Raw genomic sequence first — 10,134 nt, 5'->3', positions numbered from 1 at the left:
ATCAAACCCGTCGCAAGCGTTGAGCGCGGATCGGTTGTGCTGGATACCTTGAGGCGAGGGCAACGCGATTCAAGGTGCAGCAATACATTTGTGCCGTGCCCTCGTTTGGCCGCGACATCGACGATCGTGTCCGCGCCGTCCTCGACTGCGCGCGCGCGCCGTCGCTGGCCCGCGCGTCGACGCGCGCGGCGTCCATGACGTGGCCCGACGACGACTGGTCCCTGAGCAACTCGCAGATCACTTGGTGCAGCGGGACGATATCGGGCTTCGCGGCGACGCTGTCGAAGCAGCCGATCCAGCGCGTCAAGTGGATCCGGCAGACGTCCGAGGGGCCGACCCGCGCCTACAGCGCCATCGTCGCGGAGACGGTCCAGACCCGGGGCTACCGGGGCTTCTTCGCGGGCTCCGCGGCCGCGGTCTACCGCAACGTGCCGCACTCCGTTTTGGTCTACAGCCTGTACCCGCACGCGGCGGCCCTGAGCCGGCGATGGCTGAGCCGCGACGGCGAGACCTTTTCGAGCCGCTTCGTCGCGGGCTACATGACCATGGTCGGCGCGACGGTCGTGACGCACCCGCTCGACACGCTGCGCGTCCGCGTGTCCGTCAAACAGTCGACGCCGACGTCGTCGTTCCTCGGCGAGGCGGCGGCGCTCCGGAGGGCCGAGGGTCTGGCCGGCTTCTACGGCGGCTTCGGCGCGACGCTCGTCGGCGCGGGGCCCCGGGGCGCCATCGGCTTCGGCGTCTTCGAGACCGCGAAGCCTTTGGCCGCGGAGCACGAGTGGCTCCGGGAGCGGCCCGCGCTGGCCAAGGTCGTCTGCGGCTACGTCGCGGGGCTCTGCTCCGAGTCCATCATCTACCCGCTGGACACGGTGCGGCGGCGGCAGCAGGCCTTCGGCGCCGCGCACCCGATCAACCGGCTCTCGGTCTTCGCGGCGCTCGCGTCCATCTTCCGCGCGGAGGGCCTCGGCGGCCTCTTCAAGGGCATCTCGCTCAACCTCATCAAGAACCCGGCGGCGACGGCCGTCTCCTTCACGGTCAACGACGTCGTCAAGGACTTCTTGGGCTACCGCGCCGACGGGGACGACGACCTGCGGCGGACGGCGACGCTGCCGCTGCCCGTGGACAAGGACCCCCTCTCGCGCAGCGGCAAGCCGCCGCCCTAGGCCCCGCTTTTATCTGTAATCGTTTAGAACTCGTGGAGCAGCGTCGAAAAGTTCGCGATCTTCCGCGTGTCGCCCGCGCGGCGCGCGGCGAACTCGACGCCCTCCGCGCGGAGCCGGTCCTCCTGCTTCGACCCCGACGTCTCGCCCGCGGCCTCGACGTCGTCGGACCGGTAGCTGATCTCGCCCTTGGCGTTGACGACGCGCCACCACGGCGTGCCCTCGGCCTCGCAGTTGCCGTCGCGCAGCGCCCAGCCCACGTGGCGCGCGACGCTCTTGGACCCGAGCGCCGCGGCGACGCCGCCGTACGTCGTCAGCTTGCCCGCGGGCACCTCCTGCACCTTCAAATGCACGCGCTCGCGGAAGTCCTCCATCGTCGTGATGACCTTCGGCTCGCCCTCCGGCGGCGCGGCGCGCTTCGGCTTCTTACGCTGCGTTGAGCTCGGACTCGCCGCCGCCGACGACGACGAGTTCGCGGCCCGCGGCGCGCTTGCGCGCCTTTTGGTCGCTCGAGTGGCGCCAGTACCACTTACCGACGCGGTCGGCGTTGTGGCCGACATACTTGTAGGCGTAGATGTCGAGACACCCGCGGGCTCGGAGTACGCGCAACCACTGGTCGGTCACGATCAGCGGCTCGAATTTTCCTTCTCTGAGTTCGAGAGTGACGGAAATGACCGGCGCGCGCTCCTTCTTGTTCAGGAAGTCGGCGACGCGCAGCGCGACGGCGTGAGGACCCGCGCTGCCGAACTTCGACTGGAATGCCTTCGAGACGACGCCCGCGAGGACGCGTCGACGCTTGGCTTGCGCGGACTCGGGCGCCAGCGTGCACAGGCGCGACTCACTCCGGACACGGAGAGCAGCACCCAGCCGCACCGTTTTGATTGGACTCAAGTTGCAGTTTTTGCGCGAGCAGGATGAGGCAGCCCGCCGCCCCGCCCGCGCGACCGTCGCCCAGCCAGCCGAGCTCGAGCTGGGCGCAGCAGCAGATGGCGCGCCTGAAGTCGCGCGTCGAGGCGCAGAAGCTGCACCTCGCGGCGACGAGCGACCGGCCGACGGCCGACGACGACCGGCTGGCCAAATTGATGAACCGGGCGCTCAAGGGCAGCGCGACGTCGCCGCCGCCGCCGCGGACGCCGCAGCCCGCCGCCGCGCCGCCGACGCCGCCGCCGGCGCCGGCGCCCGCCGCGCCGCGGGAGGTCGACCGCGCGGAGATCGGCGCTGAAGCCGCGCTCGACCGCGAGGCCGACACGGCCGCGGAGCTGCGCCGGGCCGTGGCGGCGGAGTGCGCCGCCGCCGACGCCGCGCGGGAAGCGCTGGACGGCGAGCGCGCGGCGTCCGCGGGCCTGCGCGCCGCCGCCGCGCGCGAGCGGGCGACGGCGGACGCGCTACGAGCCGACCTCGAGCACGCGTCCGCGTCGCTGGCCGCCGCGCGCGAGGCCGCGGCGGCGGCCGCGCGCGAGGCCGGCGACGCCCGGGAGGCGGGCGCCGCGAACGACGACGTCCTGTGCGGCGCGCTCTGCGCCGCGATCCGCGCGGACGGGGATCGACGCTTGGACCGCGCCGTCGCGAGGGAGCGCGCGGCGGCCGCGGCGGCGCTCGAGAACGCGCGGGACCTCGCCGCCGCGGACCTGGCCATGGCCGTCGCCGAGCGCGACGTCGCGCACCTGGCCTCCCTCGAGGCGTCGCAGGAGACCGCGGCGGCGACCGCGGGCGAGACCGCGGCCGCGCGCGCGGACTTCGAGCGGCGCGAGGCGGAGCTCGCGGCCGAGCGCGACGACGCGCGGCGCGCGCGCGACGACGCCGGCGAGGCCGCCGCCGCCGCCGACGCGCGCACGGCCGACGCGCGCGCGGAGCTGGCGCGCGACCGCGAGAAGGCGCGGCGCCGCGAGTCCGCGCTCTCGCGCGAGGCCGCGGACGCGCGCGCGGCCGCGCGGCGCGCCGAGGACGCGCGGCGCCGCGCGGACGACGACCGCGACGCCGCGGCGCGCGCGGTCTTCTCCGCGGCGGCGTCGCGCGCGGCGCCTCGCGGTCGAGGCCTCGTGCGAGGCGGACCGCGCGGCCCGCGGCCGCGCGCGATTGGCGGAGCTCGAGGCCGAGGCCGCGGAGACCCGGGAGCGACACGCGCGGGACCGGGACCGCTCCGACCGCGCCGCCGCGGACGTCGCGCGGCGCCACGCATCCGAGGTCGCGAAGCTGCGCGAGGAGCTCGCGCGCTGCCCCCACACGGACCTCCCGCCGGACGTCGCGCTCGAGGACGTCGACGACCTCTTCGACGGCGTCGGCGCGGAGATCCTCGCGAGCCGCGAGTCGACGCCGCGGGCCGCCGCGGCGGCGATCCGCGCGCGCGTCGCGGCGCGCGCCGACGACGACGACGACAGCCTCTCCGACGAGGAGCACCAGCTCGCGGGCCACGCCACGGATTTGCAGGAGGCGCTCGCGAACATGGCCCGGGGCCTGCGCGACGACGACGCGGCGCCGCCGGAGGACGCGCCGGGGTTCGGGGCGCCGGACGTGTAACGCGCGTAGTTTGCAACATGCTGGCCGATGCGCGCCGAAGCGCGCCTCGCGCCGGACGAAGGGACTTCACTAAGCACGCGCTAGCGCACCCCCGCGGGCGGGTCGACGATGGCGGAGCGGTGGGGCTCCATCCACGCGTCGCGCTCGAGGGCCGTCGCGACGCAGAAGCCGCCGAGCGCCGGGTAGGGCACGACGACGGGCTCGACGACGACCGTGTGGATCAGCGGGTTGAAGCCCGACGCCGACGCGCGCTCCGTCTTCGCCAGGCTCTCGTCCTCCTTGTCGTCGTCGTCCGCGCCCGCGGCGTCCTCGGGCGCCATGTTGAGGCGGACGACGGCCTTGAGGCCCTCGTGGAAGGCCTCGGCGTGGCGGTCCTTGGCGAGGTGGATCGTCGTCTTCTTCAGCGCGGGCGCCGCCGCGGCGTCGCGGGGCTTCTCGTGCCAGTACGTGATGCGGCTCGGCTTCGACGGGTCGAGGGGCTCGACGGCCTTGACCTGGGCGAACTTGACGTGCTTCGGCGCCGGCTTGGAGCCGTGGACGAAGTGGTAGGGCATGTGCCAGGGCACCTGCGTGTGGGCGACGCGGAAGCCGTCGGCCGTCGCGGTGATCGCGCGGAGCGACTTGCCGCCGAAGCCGAGCCCCGACTTGTGGTGCTTGTGGCCCGGCGCGCCCTCGCGGAGCGCCTCCTTGAACTCGGCGACGAGCTGCGCGTCCTGCGCGCGCTCCTTGACCGCGAGGCTCACGCGGAGCTCCGACGCCTGGCGCTGCATCTTGCTCGCGCGCGCGCGCCGCTTCTTCTCCGCGGCGGCCGCCTTCGCCGCGCGCGTCGCCTCCGCCGCGGCCTCCGCGCGCGCCGCGAGCTTCCGGCGCCAGGTCCGCTGGACGCGGAAGGCCGCGCGGTACTCGCTGGAGAAGCCCGAGAGCGCGAGGGCGCTCAGGCGCGCCGACGCGTCGAAGTAGCGCTCCAAGAAGTAGTTCTGGGGCCCGAGCGCCGCGACGCCTAAGACCCGCGCGAGCACCGCGAGGACGTTGCCGAGGACGAGGACGACGGCGTCGTGGCAGAGCTCGCTGTAGGCGAAAGCCAGGGCGCTGCTCAGGCCGAAGAAGACGGCGAGCGACGACGTGAAGATGGGGTCGAGGTGGCCGTCGAGCGCGTTGTCGACGCAGCGCGCGAGGCGGCAGAAGAGGAAGAGCTGCTTCTGCACGGGCCGCAGGGCGGGCGCGAGGGGGTTCAGCGAGTAGTGGACCCTGGCGCCGTGGCCCGACTTGCCCTTCTTCTCCGCCTCGGCGGCCGCGGCGGCCTCGGCCGCGCGGTCCGGCGACGGCGCCAGCGCCGCGTTGCGCCGGCGCCAGGCCTCCATGCGCTGCGCCTCGACGACCTTCGCCGCCGCGCGCGTCGCCGAGGCCCGGGCGCGCGCGGCGTCGTCGGCCGACGTCGGCGTCGGCGGCGGGAGCCGCAGCCCGCAGACGAGCCGGAGCCACTGGCCGAGCGCGAGCTGCGGCGCCTCGATGCGCGACCTGGGCAGGACAAGAGTGATTCAACGTCGCTTCAACGTGAGTGTTCCGCGCGCGCGCGTTACGGAAAACACATCCACGCTTCGAGACCGTTCCGAGAGATGATCGCTCGTCCAAAAATCAGCCAAAACGAGTGGAAAATGGCCGAGATCGGAGCCTTTGAAGTTTGGAATTTCGCTCTCTTGTGCTGCCCTGTGCGAGACGCGGCCTCGCGGCCCCGCAAGTTGTCGAAGAGGCTCGCGGACGCGAGCAGGAAGCCCCAGCCCCAGAGGCGCGAGCCGTTGCTGCACGTCGACAGCCAGGCGAAGAGCGCGCACGCGCTCCGCAGCGGCCGGCGCCACAAAGCGACGTCGAGCGCCGCCTTTTTGAACGCGTCCGCGAAGCCGTTGCCCATGTCCAGCAGCTCGACGACGTGGTCCCGGAGCCTCGCCGTGGCCACGGGCTCCTCGTTGCGGTCGCCGCCGTCGGCGTTCTCGCCGTAGAGCGCGAAGCGCACGGCCTCGCGCTGCTTCCGGCCGCTCCACGTCCACGGCAGCTCGACGGTGCGTCTAGGGGGCCGCCCGACGAACCAGGACGCGACGGACCGCGCGGCGCCGACGCCGCCGTCGTCCCAGTCCACGCGGATGCGCATGCGCACGGCGCCCCGCGACTTGGCCTGCGTCGCGTCCGCCGACGCCGCGCGGTCCGGCGCGAGCGACGCGACGCGGATCCGCGCGGCGATCGCGTCCTCCTCCTGGCGCGAGTTCTCCTTGCGCAGGGGCAGCCAGGCGTCGTAGGTCGCGCCCGCGCGCAGGGACCGCAGCGCCAGGCCGCAGCGCCCGATGAAGCCGTCGCTCGCGAGGCTCTCGTCGTCCTCGTCGAGCGCGGCGACGAAGAGCGAGCCCCGCGGGTCGCTGAGGTCGAACGCGAAGGCGCGCCGGCTGTCCCGGGGCCACGTCGGCGCGCGCGCGTCGAAGCGCGTGCACGTGCGCGCCACGAGGCCGTCGACGCAGAGCAGCACGTAGACGTCCTCGGCCGTGAGCACGTCGCCGGCGACGGAGGCGGCCGCCCAGCCGCCCGCCTCGAGGACCTCGACGGAGAGCGTGCCCACCTTCTCGCGGAAGTGCTCCGGCGTGATCCTCGCGAAGTGGGCGCTCGGGCCCAGGTCCACGGGCGCCTGCCCCACGGCCTTCTGGACGCCGAGCTTGATGTTGCCGATGAGGGACCCGCCGCTCGCACCGCGCAGGTTCATGGGATTCAGCGCGTTGAGGGCCGCGAGGCCGTCGTCGAGGGCCTTGAGCAGGCGCCGCGTCCGCGGCTGGCCCGACGGGGCCGCCAGCGGGGCGGCGCCGCCGTCGAAAAGCGACGCCATGCGCACGAGATGCGAGGATTGCTCTCGAGCGCGCTATTGAAAAAGGCACGGTGAGATTGTTGAAGGGAGTGAACGTGACGGGCAGCTAATGGGCAGCTAATCTGGGCAGCTCTCACTGATGGGAGGGCCTGCGAGATATGTGGTCGTGCATCGCGGTCCAGCGAAGGACGGCCAGATCGTCAAGGTGCCGGAGAAGGGCGGCGTCGACGCGCTGCGGAAGACCGCCGCCGCGAAGCTGAAGGTGAAAGCTAAGGCCGCCAGCCTCTTCCGCCGCAGCACCGGCGCGCCCCTCGGGAGCTGCGACGCGCTGGAGGCGAACGAGGCGCTCTGCCTGTGCACGCCGAGAGAAGCCGAAGAGCTGTCGTCGCGGCGCGCCGAGCCTCCGCCGCCGGAGCGACGGCACCTCCCGAACGAGCTGTGGACCGTCGTCGTCGAGGCCTGGCTCGAGGGATGGAGGCAGCGCCACGACCCAACCGCCCGCGCGAGGATCACGCAGCTGCGCGACGATCAAGGCGGCGGCGACCTGCTGAGGTTCACGCGGCTCAAGGGTGCGGCGGCCTCGCGCGGCACGCAACTCGACGACGCGCCGCTGCGAGCCGCGTGCCGCGAGGCGCTGGCCCTGGCCTGCGTGAGCCGGACCTTTCACCGCGCCGTCGGGGACAGCGACGCGACGCGCCTCTTCGGTCGTTGGTTCTGGCGGGACGACAAGGCGTGGATCCCGTACACTCCCGCGGCGTCCTGGGACATCGAGATCGCGTACGTCACCCAGACGGAGTCGAGCACCGTCGCCGTCTGCGAGCCGCGACAGGATCCCGGCGGCAAGGCGCGGAGTCGCCACGTGACAATAGATCTGGAAGCATCGAAGCAGAAGAACCTGAACGGCCGCGGCCGGGCGCTCGACATCATCCGGCGGCCGCGGCGCGTCGTCTAAAGCACGGGAGGCGCCGCGTCGTCGAAAGGAGATCCCACAGAAGAACAGCTTACCTTCGCCAAACTAGCCGCCCGCGTTGCCGTCGTCGTCGTCGTCGCTGTCGTCGGAGATGAGGCCGGAGACGTTGCCGCAGCGCGCGATGGCGATCTCCTTGGGCGTGCGCGGCGTGACGATGCGGCCCGCGGGGAGCTGCTCCGACGCGTGCTTGAGCGCGCGGAGCCGCGTCGCGCGGACGCGGGACAGCGCGTCGTCGGCCTCCGACTCGCGGCCCTGTCGTCGCTTCTCGGCGATGGCCGCGACCTCCTCGGCCGTCGGCGGCGGCGCGTCGGGCTCGGCCTCGGCGGTGGCGGTGGCGACGGCCGTGGCGAGCGCCGTCGCCGGGACCGCGAGGGCCGGCGCCGTGCCGGCCTGGTCCTTCGCGATCAGGCGAATCGGCTTCGGCAGTGTCGTGGTCTTCGCGACGTACTTGTAGTCCTCGCTGGGAGGCGTCGGCAGCGTCGCCGGGCCCGGGAGCGACGCGGCCATCGGGCGCACACGGCGCGTTGCCGAAAGCGAGCTTGCTCAGCACCTGCGCGGCCGCTCCGGCGACCCAGCTCGCGGCGCCTTAGCGCGTGAACGATGTTCGAACGACGGGCTGCTCACCACATTGCACTCGACGATGCTGGTGCCGTGCACTTCTCGAGCTCGCGACGGCCTGCGACGCCGTCCGCGGTCGTCCAACCACCCCATGAGCGGCGGCGACGCCGAGGCGCCGCCCGGCCCGGCGCACCTGCGCGCGCGCGAGGTCCTCGCGACGTTCGCGTCGGACCCGACCTACGGCGACCTCGTGCACGACGACTTCGACGCCGCGGCCTTTAGCAACGCCGTCATCGTGCGGGACCGCGACGGCGCCCCCGGCGGCGAGGGCGGCGAGAGCCACGCCGAGGCGACGGTGCGCGAGGTCGCGGCGCGGGCCGCGACCGTCGAGGAGGCCATCGAGGGCCACCTCGACGAGTCGCGCGACAAGCTCATCCGGAGCGCCAAGGGCCTCGCGGCGCTCCAGCGCGACGTCGAGGCCGTGGAGGTCGCCGCCAAGGAGGTGCGGCGCCGCACGCGGGCCATGGCGCGCAAGGTGCTCGTGCCCTTCGAGGCCTGCGCGGCCAAAACCAAGCGCCTGCGCCTCGTCTTCGAGGCGAACCGCCTACTGCGACGGTGCCAGCGCGCCTTGTTCGCGCTGCGGCGCCTGCGGGAGAAGGTCGGCGCTTTGGACCGCGTCGAGCAGGCCGGCGGCGGCGTGGAGCTGCGCGAGCTCGGCGCCGCGGCCGCGCTCGTCGGCGACGTCGAGCGGCTTTTGGACGACGGCGGCGAGGGCCGCCTGAGGGGCCTCGACGTGCTCGCGGGCGAGGTCGGCTTCGTCGCGGCGACGCGCGACCGGCTCCGGGCGACGGCCGAGCGGTCGTTGCGCGTCGCGCTCGACGGCGGCCACCTCGCGGACGCGGCCGCGGCGCTGGGCGCGGCCTACGAGCTCGGCGCGCTCGACGACGCCGTCGCGGGCGCGCTCCGCGAGTCGCGCGCCGCGAGCCGCGCGGGCGCCGCGGCGGTGTTGGACGCCGAGGCGGCGCCGGCGCGGGCCGGCGCCGTCGCCGTCGCCGGCGCGCTCGCGGCGTCGCTCGAGGCCGCCGTGACGCGCGTCGCGCGGTTGGAGCGCGTGCTCCGGCGGAAGCGGGCGGACGTCGCGGGCGGCGAGCGCACCTACTACGACGTCCTAGCCCCCGGCGGCGGCGCGTCGCTCGTGGAGGCGCACTGGGCGACGATCCTCGAGGACTGCGGCGCGGAGGTCGCCGCGCGGCTCTCGGAGGACCGGCCCGCGCCGGCCGTCGCGGAGGAGGCGGAACCCGCGCCGGAGGAGGAGGCGGCGGCGCCGGCGCCGGCGACGGACGACGAGGCGACGGCCGCGGAGCTCGACGCCATCGACGCCCAGAGCGCGGGCCTCCTCGGCCGCGCGGCGGCGTTGGTGGACGACGCGCTCGAGCGGGCCGAGGACGGCGCGCTGGCTTTGGCCTCGAAGACGCAGCAGATCGCGAGCGACGTGACAGTAGAGACGGCCAAGGCGACCCAGGACCTCGCGGCGAAGACGAAGGACCTCGTGGAGAAGTCCAAATTAAAACTCGCGGCGAAGTTCCACGGCGGCGCGGCGGCGACGCCCGCGGAGGCCCTCGCGGCGCACTACCCCGCCGCGCGCCGCGCCTTCCTCGCGCTGGATTTGAGGGTTCTCGAGAAGCTCGCGGGCGCCGCGTCCAAGGACGACGGCGCGGACGCGCTCGCCGCGGCCGCGGCCGCCGACGACGAGTTGCCCGCGGTCGACGACATCGACCCGACGAACGACGGCGGCCTCCTGCCGCTGCAGATGTTGCCGCCGGACGCCGACTACCTCGGCGCCGCGGCCAAGGACGCGCCGCCGCGGTCCGTCGTCGCCCTGTTCGAGGCGCAGTTCCTCGCCGTAAACGCGGAGCACGACGCGGGCCGCTACGGCCCGCCGGCCGCGGGCGCCGGGGCCGCGAGCGCGCTAGCGACGGCCCTCGCCGCGCCGCTGAGGCCCGGCGACGTCCGCTACGACAACCTGCCCGTGGAGGCCCAGGTCGAGCGCTGCGACGAGGTCGTCTTCGGCAATCGCCTCGAGA

The 10,134-nt window shown here is 74.1% G+C and overlaps 3 protein-coding genes across 3 annotated transcripts in view; 2 read left to right on the top strand and 1 right to left on the bottom strand.

Moving 5' to 3' along the window:
- Positions 1–194: 194 nt before the first annotated feature.
- AURANDRAFT_23702 (hypothetical protein) lies at positions 195–1,163 on the top strand (the record flags this gene model as incomplete). Its single annotated transcript, XM_009037002.1, has 1 exon — positions 195–1,163. One exon carries the CDS (start codon positions 195–197, stop codon positions 1,161–1,163), a length of 969 nt encoding a protein of 322 aa, XP_009035250.1.
- Positions 1,164–1,252: 89 nt separating this feature from the next.
- AURANDRAFT_17458 (hypothetical protein) lies at positions 1,253–1,534 on the bottom strand (the record flags this gene model as incomplete). Its single annotated transcript, XM_009036645.1, has 1 exon — positions 1,253–1,534. A coding segment is annotated over one exon (282 nt), but the record flags the coding sequence as incomplete, so codon positions are not given.
- Positions 1,535–8,201: 6,667 nt separating this feature from the next.
- Positions 8,202–10,134, top strand: part of AURANDRAFT_62591 (hypothetical protein) — a gene marked incomplete at both ends in the record, with an annotated part of 3,646 nt that continues 1,713 nt past the window's right edge. The window contains one exon of the mRNA XM_009037003.1: positions 8,202–10,109. Coding sequence (XP_009035251.1) covers positions 8,202–10,109 — 1,908 coding nt within the window. The remainder of the gene's footprint in view (positions 10,110–10,134) is intronic.

The sequence above is a fragment of the Aureococcus anophagefferens genome (assembly GCF_000186865.1).
Source record: "Aureococcus anophagefferens unplaced genomic scaffold AURANscaffold_5, whole genome shotgun sequence".
Taxonomy (NCBI): domain Eukaryota; class Pelagophyceae; order Pelagomonadales; family Pelagomonadaceae; genus Aureococcus; species Aureococcus anophagefferens.
Note: the sequence above shows the minus strand (reverse complement) of the source record. Positions and strands in the feature narration are given on the sequence as shown.